Source organism: Aulostomus chinensis, chromosome 15 (genome assembly GCF_037954235.1).
Source record: "Aulostomus chinensis isolate RoL2024-O1b breed Wild chromosome 15, RoL_Achi_v1.0, whole genome shotgun sequence".
In the NCBI taxonomy this organism is placed as follows: Eukaryota; Metazoa; Chordata; class Actinopteri; order Syngnathiformes; family Aulostomidae; genus Aulostomus; species Aulostomus chinensis.
In genome coordinates this window covers 15,171,562-15,192,071 of record NC_141334.1, presented here as the reverse complement: position 1 = coordinate 15,192,071, position 20,510 = coordinate 15,171,562, and the positions used below count along the sequence as shown (strand labels likewise).

At 40.9% G+C, this 20,510-nt stretch overlaps 1 protein-coding gene across 6 annotated transcripts in view; it reads right to left on the bottom strand.

Moving 5' to 3' along the window:
• nrg2a (neuregulin 2a) overlaps nucleotides 1–20,510 on the bottom strand; it is a 78,157-nt gene that overhangs the window by 22,918 nt on the left and 34,729 nt on the right. For all 6 annotated transcript variants that reach the window (XM_086225636.1, XM_086225637.1, XM_086225632.1 and 3 more), the window contains 2 exons: nucleotides 15,526–15,691; nucleotides 14,430–14,548 (listed from right to left, as the gene is read on the bottom strand). In XM_086225636.1, the coding sequence (XP_086081762.1) occupies nucleotides 14,430–14,548; nucleotides 15,526–15,691 (285 nt within the window). The remainder of the gene's footprint in view (nucleotides 1–14,429; nucleotides 14,549–15,525; nucleotides 15,692–20,510) is intronic.

Sequence of the window (20,510 nt, the reverse complement as noted above, 5' to 3'; positions counted from 1 at the left end):
ATTTATTTTACGAACCAATCGAGGCATAAATTGTGTCACTTGATCGTTTCGGTTCCAGCTGCTACAGTGTGTTCTGTCAGCTGAAGGATTGTTTCCATCAGTGTTTGAAGTGATAATTAAGGAAAGGGACAACAGTGGGCTGCATGAACAAAAATAGTCAGTCTTATTTTGGAAAATAACAGTTTTGTTCTGACTACTTTTTTTTTTTTAATAAATTGCTTGTCACACTCCTTTCAAAGACAGCACTTTAATCTACATTTATCCCCAAGAGGCAAGGCAAATGAAGAAATGAAAAATAAAGGAGCTTAGTCTGATCATTCTTGTCGTCTTGCGCTTCAATTGAAAACACATGCGTTCTAATTTGAGTCATGCCAGACTGACACCAAACTCCATTTACTAAAATCCATACATATTTTAGTGTAAGTCACTCAACTTGTATCAATTTGTTTTGGTGGATTTCTTCACGTTGCCATATGTTGCTGTCTCTCTTCAGTCAATCCCCCACCTCGTACATGAGACCAGAGTTCAGGTGTATTTGTTACGGTTGACTCTGCTCTCCAGGCTGGATGAAAGGACACACACGTTCCTTTAACCCGAGCAGGAGATCAGCTGCTCTGCCAAACAGAGTTACAGACAGAGTTCATTTATCTGCACTTATTTTCACCGAGGTTTGCTTGGTTTTTAACCTCAGGTTTCAACTTTCCTCATTTCTGTAGCCCAGGGGCTGAATCTTAGTTGGAGTTGAAGAGAGGTTTCCTCTGGGTTAGCAAGAGCCACAGTGTTTAGCCATCAGTCCTTACCACTGACTTTGATTAATCCTTCATGGCCCAAGAACTGAAAAGAAAAGCTGGGGGTGCAAGCAGGACCATCTGGAAACCTTCATAAACATGCCTGTCTTTCCACGCTCTCCAAAGGATTCTAGGAAAATCGTAAAAATGAAAAGAGAGGTCCCTATTGCACACTTTTTTCCTCTTGAGGCACCCCGTGCATATGCAGCAAACAGAAAAGCGCTCGCACTGAATCCTAGCCCTGCACTGCACCTCACAACTCAGCCCGAAACGCTGAATGGTGTAATGAAAACATTTTCAATTGGCCTGTATATGGTGCGGACTTATACACATGTCCACTTAATTTACGAAAAAATGTTTATAATTTACTGCAGCTTGGCTTAAGATCTTTCACTTTTGTACGGCAATTGAGCAGAGAGCCATCTCAAAACACAAGACAGAATCTCATTCTGTGCAGGGGGAAAAGCCAAAGCAGTTTTTCAACCAGTGGTGGATCGGTTCCATCTGGACTCTTCAGTCTTAAAAGCACTGTTATCAGGATAGAAAGTATAAACTGTATACCCTATTTGGGAGAATGTCAGTTAGTGAGAACAGCGGGCAGACCGCATCCATCTCTGACAGCGATACATAGTACTGTAGCGAAACATTAGGATCCAAAAGCTAAAAATCATCTAAAAGAAATATTAAAAGGCATGAAAAAAAAAAAAGTTCGACAAGTTAGAGGAGAGGTAGTGTTTCAACAGGTGGCACCAGACTTTCACTGTTTTTTTGGATCCGATCAAGATCCAAATCATAACAGATAACTGTCTTAAGTACAGACTCTTCAGCAGACATAAAGACGGTGGTATCTGTAATAGCTCTGCCACCCAGACGTGCTTTTTCACAGGTCCGTTTTATGTAAAAAAAAACAAACAAAAAAAAACCCTCTGCCTGCCCTCCCCAACTCCCTTTTCTCCAACTCTTGGCAGGGAATGTCTCACGTCTCCTGTTACAGCTGAGACCTGGATCTTTTATCTCTATATAGAGGTTGATTCATAAGGTACACCTTCTCGCTGTGTGGTGGACTGCATTATGAACAATTTTGCCTGCAGTTCCTGCAAAGACACTTTGACATAATTAATAAGTAAGACAGCAATTAAGGATATGACACAAAAGACATGGAGGTGTGTTGCGATAGTAAACTTTAGACTGATGATGTGATCTAAGAGGATGCTAAGTGGGGGTACAGATGATAGGAGATGGAAGAAAACTCAATGTGTTTGTGGTTTTTAGCTGATTTGGCACTGATAAGTACTTCAGAAAGCAAAGCCAAATACAAATGACACCAATAATAAAGCAAGATGAATGTCTGGACCACAAATATGCTCCATGGAGTATCTAGAATTGTTGTTACATGTATGAAGAATGTACTGTTTACTTCTGTTGATTAAAGAACAAATGACATAGATTAAAAGCTTAACTCAAATAGGGAGCAGCAGTGAAAGAAAAAACGAAAGAAAGATGCAGCAAGTCATGAGTAAGTTGAGATGGTTGGATAATATCTCTGCAAGCAAAAGCCAACGAAAAACAAGCACACACCTTCTTCTGCATGTAAACATAGACAGGCACACCCAGCCAATGGCAATATCTTGTATCTATGTCTTCAAGCATTTTGTACAGAGATCAAAAATGAGCAAGACTCTATGTCAAAAGCTCAAAGAGGAATTAAATTATTGTTTACTGTAGCAACGACACATGAAAGATGTCATTATGGATTTCAGTACAATTAATCCAATTAAAATGATCCACAATTCAAACACGGCAACACAAAACGACTGTTTAGAAGTGAACTGGAGTCTCCCGGGAGCATTAATCTACCACCCACTCCTCAACAAGACTACCACTACCACCAGAAACTAGTGTCTACTTTTATATTCTTGACTCCTATTGCCATTTTTCAGTCACATAGCTGATATGCCTGGTCTTGCCTGCCTCAATCATCTCAGCGCTGAAGTGAAATCAAAGAGCTGCTCAGTGTGTGATTGCACAACAGCTGCTCATGCACTGCAAAGAAGCAAAGTGCACTTAGGCAGGGCAGGGTCTGGTACGGGTGCTGAAATGGGTGCCGGTATGGCCGCTGGCAGGCACCAGAATGTGTGCAGTTGGCAACAGTGTGACACATGGTGTGTTTCACAGTACAGTCCCAGACAGGGCTGTTCCCTTCTCTCACTGTTGTGCTCACGCTGCTGGTCCTTCCTTGGTTTGAGTCTGTGGATGCCCCCTGCTTTCATTTTCTCACTCTCTCTTGTTGTTTACCATCCTTGTGTGGCTAAATTTAAGAGGGGCCTTTAATGACATTGTCATGTTATCCATGTCAGGAAATCAACTTTAAAAAAAAGAAACTCTGCCACATGTCTCTGGGGTATGTATATTTACTCAAACTGGGGCCATCTTTAGTCTAAACTCACCCAACGTTATTTGCTGGCCTCATCAGAGACAAAAAAACAAGATAGACAACCTTCTCTCCTCTGTGAATGCTGTCTGGTGTTTAGCTAAGCAGTGAATAGTGGTTAAGTAGAAAGTGTTAGCATACTGCTTTCTTGCCAGCCCATCCTCCAAAACCTGTAGTTCCTACTCTGTGCATTCTGGTTCAAACAGATCAGGTTCACAGTCATGGTTTATCTAAGATATCCTCCTCATCCTCTCCTAAGTCGGCAATGATTAGTCGAGGCAGTTGCTTTTCTTTTGTTTTACTGGCTGAAGTTTTAAGGTACTGCATCAAATCACTGCACATGAAAGTAGCTTGGGCTAAATGATGCTAAAAATAGCCCCTCATAAATTCAAATTGTTATTACATAGCAAATGTTTTCTACAACTCTTGTTCTAATATTGCACTTTTGAAAGAGGTATGCTAACACTTCCCATCTATTACTGTTCATTACGCTAAGCTAACTAGCGATCAGCGGGTTTCTGAGGGTCTCACCTCCCTCATGCACAAACAGAGGAGAGAATCTATCTTCTTGTCTGCCTGTAAACAGGATGAAATAAGAGAATTTCCCAAACAGCCAGTGTGTTAGGACAACATTTCTGCTCAACCAGCTCAGCCACAAACAACGTAACATCTGCCCTTTAATTCAGATAAATTGAGTAAGAGAGAACGCTTATATTGCAGTTCCAGTTAAATATTTTGCTACTGTAAAGAGAAGAATCACAGGGCATAGAATACATGCATTTGTTAGCATAATGATACAACTGTTGCTATTGAAAGATTCATGTTCATACAGAAAAAAAATATGTCATATTTCGTCATCACTTCTTTCCAGTTAAGCAGCTACTCAAATTTAGTTGTAATCATCCCACCAAAACAGTTTGAAAGATAATCCATAAACACCTGACAAATTATCTAAATCATGTCTTGCTTGAAATAAAAAAATATCATCAGGGAACACTTTTTCTTACAAAGTTAAGTTAACATCAAGAGTTGGCTGTTTGGGAAAGACAAAGAGGAGACAGGTTCTTAGACCAGATGTTGAAACACATGTTCTCAATTTAACAAGTCATTCTTTGGATCAGTGTGTTTTGTAGATCCATTAAAAAATGACACTTAAATGTTGTAAATGACCATATTGCCAAAGATATCAAAAATATTATACCACTAACACACTGTAAACTAGATAATAAAATCACTTGGGAGGTATCATGTCTTCATCGTCCATCATCTTCAACAGCTGGCTCTCATTTCGGAGGAAGGGCAGACTTTGGAACCTTGTACCAGAAACAGAAGACGTATACCACAGCTCCTTATTTGGGTCTTGCGCTCCACAGTGAGTGGCCAGCTGCTAGGACTAAAGGTTTTCCCCTCTTGTTTCCCCTGAAATCCAGCTAACACATAGTCTGCTTACGTGTGTGTATTTCTGTGTGTGTGTGTGTGCGTGCGCATGCTGCAGCACTCCTTCACTCATATACACACACCACCTACACTCGCTGTATGTCCTGGTGAGCCAGCACTGCTGTTTTACCAGGCTGCTTGGTCTCTGTATACTAAAAGATGAGTTCACTCGGAGTGTATCTGTGATTAAAGCGACGTTTGTTCCGTCCACAGTTGGCACCTACACACTCATGAGGGGGAAATGGCCTCCACATTGCTGGTGGCAACACCTTACTAGCTACTCATTCAGAATGCCACAGGAAGAACTGAGTCACCCCCAACAGACATGATGTATTTGCTAAATCACCAACAAAAGGAAGCAGCATGGAGTAATGGGAGGTTTAAGATGAGAGACAGCTGTGACGACCAAACTATAGTACTGTGCTCCTTAGCTTAAGGCGATGGAATGGTAAGTATATGTTCCTCGTGCGCTCAACGATAACTTTGAAAAGTGCAAAGAAACCCAGGATTGCTCATGAACTATTGTGAAAAATGCAAAGTAATGGGAGGAGTAGGGGTTTTGTTTGATCTGAGCGAACAATACTTACTTCTTAGAAACTGCAAATTATAACTGACGTGGAACAAACATGCCTTTATGACGCAATGAATAATTTTTAGGTGATGTCTTTGCTGCTTTGAAAGCATTAGCAAACACTAGCTAGTTACTAGTTGGAAAGTTTCAAAGGAATCCTGCACAGTCACCCTCAGTTAGGGTCACCATCAGGGGAAAGACCACCAGGACAGCTGAGAGGGCTGAAGGGGGAATCTTTTATCCAGCTATTAAATTAAGTTTTGTCTCTGGCCCAGGAAGAGTTAACAAAGCCCCGCACACAGCAGAACCTCATGTCACCTCCTGCTCACATCACTCAGCTTTTCAAGTGTAACAGCTGCTTCCTTCCACACACATAGCAATATCCTCACTCATTCACACTGAGGGCTTAACTGTCCCACATAACACAGTGAGATTAGTGGATATCCCAAGAAGATAGATGTGTTTTGATTTTCAATAACTTTGTTGTTTTTGCAACGATTTTATTGAGGGTCCCCACTTATCACATTGGCTTGACAGGATTAAGGGGAATTAAGAACGCAAGCAAAATCACGACTATACTTTGGGAAACTTCTCTAAGTCATTTCGCTTAATATCTTTTTACTACCTTTCTCTGATTCTGAGTTTAACCGTGGTACAATTCAGCAGCTGCCTGCCATTTAACCTATTATCACGTACGTAACGCAGCAAATCCATGCATAGCTTTGGTCAAAAAGCAAACACATTTTTTTGATTTATGTTGTGTGCCCTCCGTCATTCCTACTTGGTCTTCAGTAACAGTCACTTCAGACGGTTAAGAGCTTCTCATCAAGATTCTGCAGGCTTCTGAAGATGTATACCCTTTCGTTAAGAACATGTCTGATTGTGGCAGCAGATTTTGCCACAGTTATACATATAAAGTGATATTAAATCAAATTTGAGCAAACATACTTTGGCTTAATTCCATATGAAAAAAAAAAATCTACATCTAGATGCCAAAAGCAAAGGTGTGGAGGTGTAACTTGTCTTGTGGGGATTATAGGGAATGTGAGTAGCACTTTGTTCTTGTGTTTCTGAGTCTCATAGATATTTCTGTCAACGTATCATACCAAGTTTCTTGATGTAAATCCTGAACGACTATTTTTGTTTGCTACATTATCTTTTTATTTAAAATTTCAAGGCTCAAGTGTTAATATAAACCCATTTAATGTCACATGCCGTGATGGCTCATTGGCGCTACATGACGTGGGCTTATGCTGTTGTGAGTGTTCATCTGCTCATCTGTTCCAGAGTAAACTCATGAATTTACTCTGGAAGTTCCCAGTGTGCCGGATGCTGCCCACTAATACAGAAAGGTCCCAATGACAAACAAAAATAAATGCAGTGTGGGTGAAGTGACAATCTTGTGACTGCTTCGAGAACATTATAGTGGGCGCACTTCAAAACGTCTAAACTCTGACACGGCGCAGCTGTCATGAGGTAGGATAATGTCAGACAGGATTACAAACAATCTTTCTTCAGATGATAGGATTTTGGCATGGACTGTGAAAGTAGTTTGACAGAGTTCTCTGTGAAGAGTTGGGCAGCTGCTCAAATATCGCCAAATATTAAATAATTAAAACTTTGAACTACTTTGTTTTACGTGTTGCTTGTTTGATTTTTCTATGTGATTACATGTATGTACATGAGGGCTGGTGATTCGTCACTTGATACCAGCGGTAAAAATAATGATAATATGACGCTACAGCATCAACATATTGCAAGACAATTCGTCCGCTCTGCGTCAGGACATGTGTGTAACTGAAGAAGAAGAATATCCCTCAGAAGGCAAAAACAGGACAATTTACTGTCTCACAGTAATGTAGGTTTCAAGTCATTTCACAAATTGCTGAATTTCAGCTCAGTCCCTTTTTAACACAAGCGTACAATAAACAACTTGTCCACAGGGCGATGCAGCAATCACTTAACAATATTATATTACAGTTACAACAAAAGATCTGTGGCCAGTCCATCAATATTATATATCAAGGGGTAGTAATGCAGTATAATGCAGTATCTATATATTGTTCCACCCCCTAATGTACAGTGGAATGCAGGCATGCACATAAACATGGTTTTTATTCTTTCATAAGTCAGAGCATCAAAGATCCAGTTTTGTTTTTTTTTGGTATATCTCTGGCAGAAGATCTTTAACAAACATGCCTAGAAGCTGTTATGATTATCATGCAGAATTGAGCATTTGGTTGGATCTGGTAAAACTACAGACAGTTAGTTGGGCAAGAGCAAGGTCTACTCCTTGAAATGGCACACATTCAGCAGCATTTCAAAACAACGTGTTTTGTCCTGTGTGTGTGTGTGTGTGTGTGTGCGCGCGCGTGCTTGTGAGTGTGTGTGTGTGTGTTGAAGATTACAACATCCCATTTGCTCCACAGAGCCTGGACTAGATCCTGATTTTGTGGTCAAACATGTCAGCGGACGAGACCTAAGGTATCGGTGCAATCAGACAGCCACCTCAGAGGAATGCCTGTCCAGACCCCTGGACTGAAGATACCTTTGAAAAAGTGGGCATGACTAATAACACGGCGGCTTGATTCACAGGACCTGACAAGCAGCTCTCCAGTGGCCTGTAAATACAGAACGCTTGGCAGATGTGAAGGCCTGTACAGCTCAAACATGGCTATTGCTGCTTACCAACACCAGTCAGCAGAAGACTCAATGTTCAGCCAACTAACATCCTCTAGCATCAATAGAGATGAGTTTATCTTGCTGCTTACGTAGCAAGGGTGAGTAAGTTTTGTTTTTATGATGTAGACCAAGGAGAGACACAGAGGGAGCAAAGGAAGTTGTTGTTTATCTAGTTCAAAGTTACTGTAATGTTTCACTTGAATAGGACGCAGAAGACTTACTGGAAGTTTTTTTTTTCATGGTATGACTCATGTTTATTACCATTGATGTAACTAGATTTCTTTCAAAAGCTCCTCAATTTTTTTTTCTTTATCAGCTGCAATGTTACTGACACATAACTGTACACAATCTTTTCATTTACTTTCACGTCAGCATGAACATAGAACACAAGGGACTAAACAAATTAAAATGTGGCAATAGGCCCACACAAAACAGGTGCCTTACTAAATTTGAGAAAAAGAAAAGTTGAGAAAACTCACAATTTCAAGGCAATTTAGAAGATTTATTTTAAATTGTCTTTTGAGATCTGCATTTTTTTTTTAAGTGATCAATTCCTTGATTTCTTGAACTGATTAATGCTAAGGGCCTTAGTATAGTCCATGAAACACGTGATTTGGTATCTACCAAAAGTCTGTTTCCTTATGTGGAGAATGCTCCTCTCCATCTCAACACACTGATTACATCATGATGCTGCTGAGATGCTCGAGTTGTTTTGTCCTTCTAATAGTTATGAGGTCATTTTTTGTTGAGCATTAGTTTTTGACAGGGGTCACTGTGTTTGGCTTCACGATGGTGAGTGAAAACATGTAAAGGTATGTATATTTGTGTGTGTGTGTGTGTGGTGTGTGTGGGCCTGCATGCGTACATGCGTGAAATTGTTGCTGGTGGGCCCCAGCATGACTGCTGAGGTTGGAGCAATCATATGTTCAGCTGTGATTTCCATCAACACATTCCTGGACGCTCACACACTCTCTCAGTGGAGCTGTGCACAGCACCCCCCAAGGATGTGACCTGCAGCCTGTAGACACATGGCTGACTCGCAAGCGCTTATCACAACACAGCAGCCTGTAGGATAATGGGAGGCCTTAATCTGAAGCCACGTGGAGCCCAACAAACCTGACTAGCGTTGTTCCTTCACACTGGCCTTATAGAAAACAGTCGATGATATACTACACCATTTTGCAGAAGGCCAGCAGGTCTTACCATGCCAGACTGATTACAGGGTAGAGGTCAGACCACATGGACAACAAATGGCCCCTAGTTCTACATTGGGGGTTGGGCATAAGCTGAAAACACCACCCTGGAAACAGGAGTGACTGTTACAGAAACCTCAAAAAAATATTTGGAGACACAAATACACATGCAACACAATGAGAAGCCTGGCAAAATGTAAACATAAAAAAACAGAGGGCATTCTTGTGGATCCAGAAAAAATGAGGCCCATGTTTAAGAGCTCCAGAGCAGCTCAAATACAGCGAAAGAGGAGAAGAGGCTGTTAAATTTGTCTCAAGGCAGAAACAGTGATAACAAGCGAGTGAAACATCTAACTCAGCAGAACATCCAACCATCTGTGCTGAATGATTACGCAGTAACTGGCAGTTAATCAGATGACAGTGAGCCTTTCTCCTCTACTGGTCAAACAACGAGACATGTGTAAAAAGCTCCACTCAGGCCCAATCAGTCAATGCTATTGGCAAACGGCATTGCTGGCATAGCGCCACATTATGCTGCATGTTTCAAAACGCACAAGGGGTTCACTTAAGGTTTAGGTTTACTTTGAACATGCTGGTGAGTTTTTTCCCTGCCAAAGGCAAATTGCAGATAAAGCTCAACAATGTGGCACAGCATTCTAGAGGTCTGCAGTGCACAAATATTGAGATGAGTTGAGGTAATGACCAGCTATTACTGCACATTATCCATCCATCCATCCATCCATTTTTTTACCACTTATCCTGTTAAGGGTCGTGGGTGGGCTGGAGCCTATCCCAGCAGCCTTCAGGTGAGAGGCGGGGTTCACCCTGGACAGGTCACCAGTCCATCACAGGGCCAACACATAGAGACAGACAACCATTCACACTCACAGTCACACCTACGGTCAATTTAGAGTATCAGTCAGCCTCGTCCCGACTTGCATGTCTTTGGACTGTGGGAGGAAGCTGGAGTACCAGAGAGAACCCACACAGGAACAGGGAGAACATGCAGACTCCACACAGAACGACCCCGTGCTTGAGCAGGGCCCGAGCCGGGGCTCAAACCCGGAACCTTCTTGCTGTGAGGTGACAGTGCTAACCACTGCACCACTGTGCTGCCTCTGCATATTATCAATCAAGGTATTTGTAGTGATCCTTACATTCTTCATAGTCTTTTCATGTCAAAGTAAAATACCTAGCTAATCAAGTCTAGGGATGTATAGTTACACCTTGGGGCTGAATGTCAAAAGTACTTGATAAATGAAATCAAGACGCTGATGCTATGCACTCACCCAAATTACCTGTGTTTAAACTTGTTTGAACAATGTTTGCTATATATTACATGTCCCGATCACACACACAAAACCACATACAAAGCAACGATATAATTTAGTAATATTTAAAAATGAATGAAGGGGTCTACCTTTAAATCCTCCAACTGGCTTGATGCAGAAGTGTGAGAGAGCTGCGTTGTGGTGGCCTGAATTCACCATGTGGTGGAGCTGAGTGATGCTATCCCAGCGTCTGCCCCCATCAGAGCAGACAGCAGGCAAGCAGGAGGGCACAGCCATGTGCTACAGTGGATATTACAGTGGGAGTTAAACTGATGTGTTTCTAATCTGCTGTTTCATCATTACATCTCACTTCCTCTGTTCAGTTTAGGATGAAAGCCAATATTTCTGATGATCGCACTGTCCTCGGAGGCTTCACATTGACAGTGGGGTCAAACTGTGTTAGCATGCATACACACGGTGGTACAGCACAGGCGGAAGCAGACAGCTTCCTCTATGTTTAACAAATCTGAAATTTTATACTAAAATTCATCCGGTTGCAAATAAACTGATGAAACCATCTTGGAGGAGGTAAAGAGACAATAATCTAGCACCTTTTTATAAACGTCAGATACAGTATGAAGGTGATTTGGACAAAGCTTGCAAGTGCTAACTGTATTCTAAAATGGGTGTGAAACACTCCTCTGCAACACAGCAAGCTCTTGTCTTCCTCCTCTTCGTACTTTTCTCACACTCTCGCCGTCTGTCTCCCTTCCCTCTAACTGTATCCGCTTCTCCCCCTCTACTGTATGTCTTTGTCTGCTTTCTGTCATGCATTCCCTCATTTTGTATTTTTCCCCCCTTTATCCACGCTCTCTTCTTCTTTTGCTCCCTCCGTCCATCTACATGTGCACCCCCTCCCCTCGCACTCCCTCTCGAGAAGGCACACATACACAGATAATACTGCGGCTACATGCTGCTTCTGCAACATACTGCAGCAGTCAAGCACTGCAGCCCTGGAACACAATAGCCATATCTCTTATGACCTTAGGATGAGGCACGGATCTTTGTCTAAAAATTTTTTTTAAAAATCAGGCGCATTTGGTTCAAACTGATGATTATAAATCCACCATTCTAGAGAAAAGACAGCCTTACATTGTCACATTCTCTGCAAACACAAACATCTGCTTTCATCAGTGATTATAATCATGGCACCAGGCGCTGTTTGCTGCCATTTCCTTTTATTGACGAATATATATTCTCAGTGAGGCCCTCACCTGCCTATGGACATACCACCCCAGATTCGCCCTGTCTTGCCTTCTCCCCTCAAGCATGACGGAACTAGCTGCACTGTCGTAACACAACTTTTTCTTTTTTTATTGAAGAGCCAACAAACATATTCACACATACACAAACATAAACACACAAAGACAGACATCTGGTGATCGTGGTATGTGATAGGACAAAGAGTGATGCCATTGTTTGAATATGAAGATTACGGGAAATGCTGACAGACAGACGCACGTATAGAAACACACACACACACACACACACACACACACACACACACACACACACACACACACAATTGTATCAGTGTGTTTAGGATTAAGGCGATATGCAGACATACATAAATGAGTTTTAACAACTAACGCTGTATTTGTCCAGACTAACTCATATTTTGCACCAGATGTAGGCATATCATGTATTACTTGGAAAACGTGCTGTAACTCAAAACACTAATCTAGTGCACCGTATCATTGTTCTCTCCTGTTTTATCCATCCTGGCTACTGTGCCACTCGGCCCACTTGTTCATTGCCTTGTAATATTATATCTACTTTGATAATGTTGCATTAGCTGCACTTTTTCTCGCTCTGATTATATCGAGCTTCAAGGGCCACGAGTCACATGTTCATGAGCCTTCATTACGCTCAGGCAAACAGGTGCTACCACCAGGGATTCCCCTGACCTTTGCAGGATGTGCAGCACAATTTGACCTAGTTCATATAATTGCAATTAAACATCATTGTTTCTCTTTGATTACAGTTCATCAAATTAATTTTTCATACATGGGACATTCAGCGTGGAATCTTGCGTCACTGGCACTTTAAATATTGCATGAGTAGAAAGATTTATAACATTTCCCTGCAATAAATCCAAGTGTCATTGCAAGGGTTTGGTATAAGTCACTCGATCTGGCTATAAAACCAAACTGAATGTGTAGTCCCATTTAAACACAAGATGGATGACTTCTCCCCTGCACAATTGTTTGCTGGCAATCAAACTTGCATGTTGGAACCATTGAGAATCCCTGTGTTTTCAAACACAATGGGCCCTTTATCTGAAAGGAGCTGCTACTCTAATAATGTAGCTCAGTTTAGCCTGCTAACTGTAAACAACAGTGCTGAAAGGTGGCTTTGACAAATGTAAAGGGAGAAGGGGGAGTGATTATAGTGCTTGAAAGTGAATACAAGGACACTGAATGATGGCTAAACTCCTGTGCCTCCCTTTTCCTCACCAGCGAGCTACACCTCACATACCAGTGCAGGATGTCTACAAAAATCATCTTGCCTTCAAGGCCAGTGATGTGAAGCATTCAGTGTGTTTACATATCACGTCCCACTATACTTGTACAGGGAAGACTCGATTTATTCACCGAAGTATGTCTGCTACTGTAACAGTAGGTGGCGGAACACCCCCTTTCAGCCAGTTGTAATCGTTCTTTCTTTCGGTTCACCTTTTGTCGTCACATAACAAAGAGGCAAACCTGCAGCGTGCCTGACGCATGTCAGACATAAATAACAGCAAAGGCTGATAAAGAGAAATGGACAATAGCATAAAGTTTGTTGTTTTCGCCTTCATTTGCAAGATATACCCTGCTTGACTATTCGCTGCATGACTTAAACATGTAAGCAGGACCTATCAAACATGCATGCAGGCTAGATGAAGTCCATTTGAGGTTGATTTAAGTCTATACAAGCCAAGGTATTTCGATCCCCAACTGCATTATGTTGGTATTTAGTCTGACTTTGAAAAGTACCATTTCAGTCAGACTCACAGGTGTACACGTATTTTTAAAATACAGTTTTAATTGGAATCACACAATAATTCAACTTTTTCTCACATCGACAACATGCAAATGTATGGATTTATTGGCAAGCTCATTTGTTTTCAAATAATTCCTTCTCTAAAAAAAAAAAAATTCTGAAGCAGCCCATATGTTAACCACCTGCAATAGCACAAATATACATGTTCAATTAGAATATCAAAAGTATCAAATTCTTGAGATATTTTTCAGCAGTCTTCTAAAAGAGCACCCAGGTGAACTCCAGGTGCCAGCAGGAAGTTGCAGTTCCTCAAACACATCATTCTGACTCATGTGTGCCAGACAACCTGCCGCGTCATTCTTTGACAGCCCAACACCAGATAACATCAAGTCCTTGCTTGAAAAGAGGCAAAAGCACAGGTACATGAATTGTATCTGCTCTGTAAGGTCCTTATATTTTTTTTTTATACTGGCTTCCTCCACACAGACAACAAGCTACCCACAGCAGTAACACATACACACACGCGCACACTGCTTGGAACAAACACAAACTCACCACCCCACCAAATGGAAGCAGCTGTTATCAAACCTCTTTCAGCAGCTACACTACTTTGCAAAACTCAGCAATGCTCACACACCACAAGACACTTTTTTTTCCTTTTACAACTTTTGTATTCTGTTGAGCTCCGTTTTAGATGTTATACTCAGTGTGCTGCCATTGTTGAGTTCTAGTGACGGTCAAAGAATCTGTAGTTTTGTTGGAAGTCAAATTGCCAGCAGACTCACTCAACTGAATGACAAATTAAGAGCGCGGGCCGTACACTGAATTCATATTCAACACACTGTTCCATTGCTAAATGAGCAACAGCCACATGTGTGGACAGTTGTTCTTCATGCGTGTTACCATTGTTGCATGCCTGTTTGTGATGGCTCCTTTGGATCTTTCAATTGGCAGGAGAACAGTCGTAACAACAACAACAATGCCAGTACATCTGTGTTGCTTAGTACTCACTGCTTTGGACGTTAACAGTGCCAGTGGAGTTGCCCTTTCCCAGCGAGTTCTCCACCACACATGTGTAATTCCCAGAATCCTCCAGTTTCGCTCTGCTGATCTGGACTCTAGAGTTTTTCCTGTGGGAGACAACACCAGCACAGCTGAGTCAGGGGAATCAGGGCAGGGAGGAAGTAACATGGAAACACAACAAGTGGAAACATGGGGGACAGGGGGACAGGGAGGCAGGCAGCAGGACAAGCAGCAGCACGACAGAATCTCTTACTCTGGGCCGAATCAGAGAGCGAAAAACTGCTTACAATCAGAGAGCATAGGACCAAGTGTTACAACTACCTTGGGTGTTGTAAAAGGGGCTCTTGGTTTCATCACCCCTTGTCAATATTCTTACATCAGTGCGATGTTTCACAATTATACTGTCATTGAAGGCTCTTTCGTGCTGTTGGGTATTTTTCTTTCAATAGCAGGCCAGTCTAAAAAGGGGTAATTTACATGATAAAAGCAGGTTGATTCTCCCCACATTTTGATATTTTTCAGATGTTCTCTTGCGTCAGTCGTTTTAATGACATTATCATTAGCCCAACTGAGACAGATTAGATCAGATAAGAGAGCAGGATCCAGTCCCGCCAGTCCTGATGTGATCTGCCCCTGTGGCAAACTGTGGTACTGTAATAAGAAGCCTTGTCCCGGATTCTAATCAAGAAAACTTCAGTTTATTAATCTTTTACCTCTGTATCATAATTTAAGCCATAAATAAATATTGTGTTCAACATTTTTACAACTTTATATTGTATAATATATTGTATAATAACTTCTTTTACATGCATTGTACCATCCTAGTGTAAAACATGGATCATGTACTGGCTACATGATTTCAATTACAATGAATGCAAGCTGATTTGGAGTTGTGAATGCAGTTCTCAAAATACATGTTAGCAGTACTTGAAAAAGTACTATTATTTACTTCATTTTCAAGCAAAATACTGCTAATGCTAGAGTTATGCATAAATCAATGAAACTGACATTTGAATTAGGTTCCTTGACAAATGCACCGTGTGCTTTGGAATGATTCTGATTTGTTGGGGTGATTTGTACTCACTGGTTGCTCTTTATTCGGACTTCTTTGCTTCTCTTCAGCTCGTTGCCATCTTTGAACCATCTGTAGCTGGGGACAGGGTTCCCCGTAGCCTCACATTTCACTGTGAGCTTGCTTCCCTCGTCCACTATCAACGGATTCTTCATCGGTTTTAACTTTGGAGCCGCAGCTAAAAAAAAAAAGAAAAAGAGGAAGAAAAAAAACTGTGTTACTGAGCACTTTAGACACACTCTTGAGTATAGTTTGGTGTGTACAGTTTATAAATAATGGTGTGTTGGTGTTTTAGGACAAACAGCCAGATAAATAAGGACATAGAGATGTTAATGGAAGCAGTCATCCCTCTATGGACTGAGCCAATGACTCTTTCATGTGACCACCAGATGTTGTCACCAGAGACATTATCAACCTCAGACTAATAAACAGACTGGATCTCGCTCAGTTTTCTGCTATAAAAACACCTGAAGCAATTGAAGCAAACATACACAACAAGCTAATAAGGAAACCTACTGCAACACAATATATCAAGTGTGTTTAACCGCAAGCTCATGTGCAGTTGGGAAACAAGAACAGCAGAAAACATTCTGACACGGTAATGCATCTGTCATTCGATACGCCATTAAGCATATACGCTGATGCTGCTTTGTGAGAAGAAAAAAAAAAAGCTGTCTTGAAATATCTCTTAAATTCATGCAACTTTTTTTTTTTCCATTTAATTTGAGGAGTGCTCAACACACACTCACACAAACGCTTGCCAGCTGACAGCTGCACACATGTTTTGGAGAGGACTCATTCAGGGCGGAGCAAGAGAGCAGGGGTGAACAAGGGTCAACCAGGGGATGGCCAAGAAGCACCCCCCCATATACACACACACACACACACACAAACACACTCACTCACCCCCCATCCAATATGTACCATTTAGAATCCCATGTATATGCTGTATATGGCTGTTTGCTGAACATCTTATTCAAAAGGACAAGAAAGAAACAAAAGGTGACAGGCAAAATAGATTTCAATTCAAGACAGAAATAGAGGTGCACTAAAATTATCCTCTGTTGTCCTCTTTTTTGGAGCGACCGTCCTACTTCACTGACCTGGTAAAGTTGACGTGTCTGCCAGCAAAGAAAAACCTTAATGATGCTGCATATTTCATTTTTCCATGTTGGGATTTAGGCTGACAGTTGTGATGAATTCACCGTAAATTAGGATTTTACCGTCAATATGATATATACGGCGCCTGCGAATGCAAGTCACGCGCCAAAAAATTAATCTATAGAAAGATAATCAAAAAGACATAAATTATTCTGAATCTACAATCAGCGTTTTAAGATTATGTTGCAACAGTGTTCACAGTATTTACATATCAGCAGCGGTTCTTTCTCAAGCATCTTGTATAACCAAGTACACTGTGAGTATGTTCGCCTGTTCAAGTCCGGGTCTGACCGTGTAACCCCAAGTCGACACCAGAGCTCTTCTGATAGGAACAAGAGGTCAGATTTCTCAGGCACCGGCCATGAAACGATTATTCGTCTCACTTAAAGGTCGGTGCCCTTAGTTGTGAATGTTGTGTCAATCGTTTCTGAAATATATGCTATCGTACGCTAGCTTGAGCATGAAAATATGCCTTTTCACTTAATAACGAAATAAATCTAAACGTTTATGCTGTAAAACCTGCTGAAATATTAAACTCAAGAACTGAAACAGACAATTTAAGTAAGAGCACATTTTGGTAAGGCTGTTTATTTATAAAAAGGTGCATTCTCTGACACATTTGTGGATTAAAAAACAACAACAGACAAATCCATATCCAAATTGATGTATTTAACTGACGTTTCTAAAGTTTTGTAGGTTTATTTGTCTATTTTATAAACTTTTCCTTGCCTGGAAATTGCTCAAGTCCATGAGTTTTCCAGGTTTATCATGACCGTATGAACCCTGCGAGTTTTGAAATGCAATTCGTTAGAAGCAGGCGGTAGATGTTTAGAAGCAGACATGACTATTCCAAGATACTGTATAAAATATCAAGCATCTGTGGTGCTGACTTCCGCTGTAATCACAGATACTGAGATGTCACATTTTAAAATAGCTCAAACACATGATAGATCAATGCAAACGCCCTTATTTTAAAGTTCAATAGCAGCTGTTTGTTACTAAAATTACTCAGTCCCTGATTAGACAAGGGATATTTTTTTGGAAAAACCTGTAAAGAGTCTTTTGTCAAAAACATGTAAAGATTCTGCAATTAGAAGACGTGTCTTTGTACTTTGTAGCCTTGATGAGTTTGCTCAAAAAGATGGATCCGTGAGCTGCAGTTAGCTCAAGACTTTTACAGTCCCAAAAGGGTTTAGGACCATAAAACCCTTCTTTATCCAGCAAACCATGTGTGTGTTTTTTTTGGAAAAAGTCATAACATTATATAGGCTGAATATATACTGTATATCACCATTTAAAATCAACTGTGCAAGTTATCAATAGCCTCCAGCAAGACCATATACTGAACATGAGACTCTTGATGCTCCAGATGTTTCTCATCAAACATCTTCTGTATTTTAACAGATGTAATGGACTGTACAAGACATGATGTTAAAAAAGAAAAAAAAAACCTCCATTCATGATTATAATAACACATGCACATGTGCCTTGTTTGATAAGCAACTTCATCACACATTTTCATTAACTCCTTCTTTGGTTACAAATGTAGTTTGGCAGGAAAAAAAACAACTGTTATTTGATGCCAATCAGTGAACTGACTGTCTACCTCCATCTCCAATGACTTACTAAATTTCCAGAGCAGGAAAGGCAGCGTTTAGATTGTATCCATTGATGTGTCGTGTTTTAACTGGTTCAGATGAAAACAAAAGTGAGCAGGAGTTTATATACTTCTCAGGGCAATGTTCAGAGGCCTGTAAACCTACTGTAGGACATCGCCATTCATACTCATGCTCAACTCTGCCAGCACGCTGCCTAAGGAAAGCCTTGTCAGTCAGTCAGATAACAGCAGGAATGAGGTTGTTCCATAAAAAAACACTTTAGTACTTTGCCTGGACACAGGTCTGTCCTTGCCAAGTAAATTAAACAAGTTTTGTCTTTGCCAGGAAGAGTAACAGAAACACAGGACGGCATTTATCAAGCCGGTGAGCCAGATGTTTGCAGAGGTCTGCTCCATCTACAGGATGCACTTATAATGAAGACACAGGAGCCCACCAGACAACCTAGCTTCAAGACACACATGTTTAACATCATCTTCCACAGAGATTAGTTTTCATCGCTATGATTAATTTCCTGCTCTTATATCTGCACAATATAAAATAAATGATCACATCAAATCCCTTTAAAACCTTCCAGGAGACCCTACTCTGGCATCATGATATACAGTAGCTGCTTATCTATGGGAAAAACAGTGTTGACATGAAGCGTGTTAACTTACTTTCCCAAAAACACTAAAGTCATTATTATTGGAAATGAAATAATTTCCTGGGGGCAAGTGGTTGTCTCATTTTCCGTTACACCTGTGGAGAAAGTGTCAGGCAGCGATGATAAACCCCTGCCTCAACAACAGCCTGATTCTCTCTTTTTGAAGTGGAGGGGCAGCTGCAGACATGGACTATAAAAACCAAAATTGAGAATAGAAGCCTATCCGGCGTGTCAACAGCTCCGGCTCTGGGTAACAGTTGGAAAACTCTGCTCAGAAAGAAGTTCAAAAACAAAGCCACTTGATGAATTAACAATGCCTTGCTCGTATTATTGAGTTAACATTTCTGTTTTACTTCCAGGAGCTTAGAAAAGGAATCTGAGGCATGCCTTTGTGTTTTCACTTCTAGACAAAGTATCCCTGATTACTCCGGTGTTATGTCACTTCACTGCATGCTGTCAAAAGACAAATTACATGGTGAGACAGCTAGAGGAATGGGTTTTGGATGTAGAAGTGGTCTTGAGACGTTGCACACAAGTCGCTGTAACACAACATCTGTTCAAAGAGATCATTTCACAACCTTGACCAAAGCACTTTCTCCAAAAAAAAAAAAAAAAAATAGTGCATTGTTTGTTTGTCTCAAAACTCTCTATAGGCACGCTACTAATAGAGTCACTGACAGAATAACAACTTTGGTTTCATCTTTCTCTGAGAAATGCCCATGTACATCCAATTTTAATAATTTCTCCTGATTCAGTCCATGCTCAGCTTTTCACCCACCAAACAGTCGCACTAATGGATTTACTCTATCTTACTTTTCTTTTAATGGAATAAACGATTTGGGTTTTATATAAATCATTTCTTGTAATTTAAACACTAATCCCCTGCTGTTAGTTTATGCAAACCCTGTAGTTATAGCCTTTCTGCACAAATCAAGTCCTCCAAAGAGTAAAGGATGTGGCGCTGCTTATTCACTGTGTGAGAAATGAAAAATGTTACCATCACTTTTGTGGATTGTGTTGGGTATGAAACTACGCCAACCTTTCGGCACCGTTTCATAAGCTTTAATTTTAAGACAAAAAAAAAAAGGAAAAGACAAAAACTAAGGTATTTGCAGTAAATGTGCAAACACAGAGGACTGAACATGGGACGTAAACGGTCAAAGCTTCTAAAAGCTGTCCACCAAGAACCGATGAGCTCAGCAAAAACTGGGAATTAGGACTAAAAGAGGCCGAATCATTTATATCAGCTTACATGAAGAACTGGCCTCCATTAACAGTTTGATGCCCTGGACATTCTTGAGCTCAACTTTTTATCAGTGCTGGTGTTTATCTTCATGGCTGCCAGAGAAGAAGTTTCCCTCCATAGTGAGGGACATTTGTTTTGATTGGCCGTACAATCCAACACCTCTGAAAAAAAATTTAAGGCTGTAGGAAAAAAAATCGGATTGCATCGTATGCTTGTACTGTACATAAACCTTTCAAGTTTAAAGCAAACTTTCAAATAAACGAGACAGGAAGTTGACACACAGCATACATCATACTGTGGTAGGACACGCTGCCAATCCACACAGGCA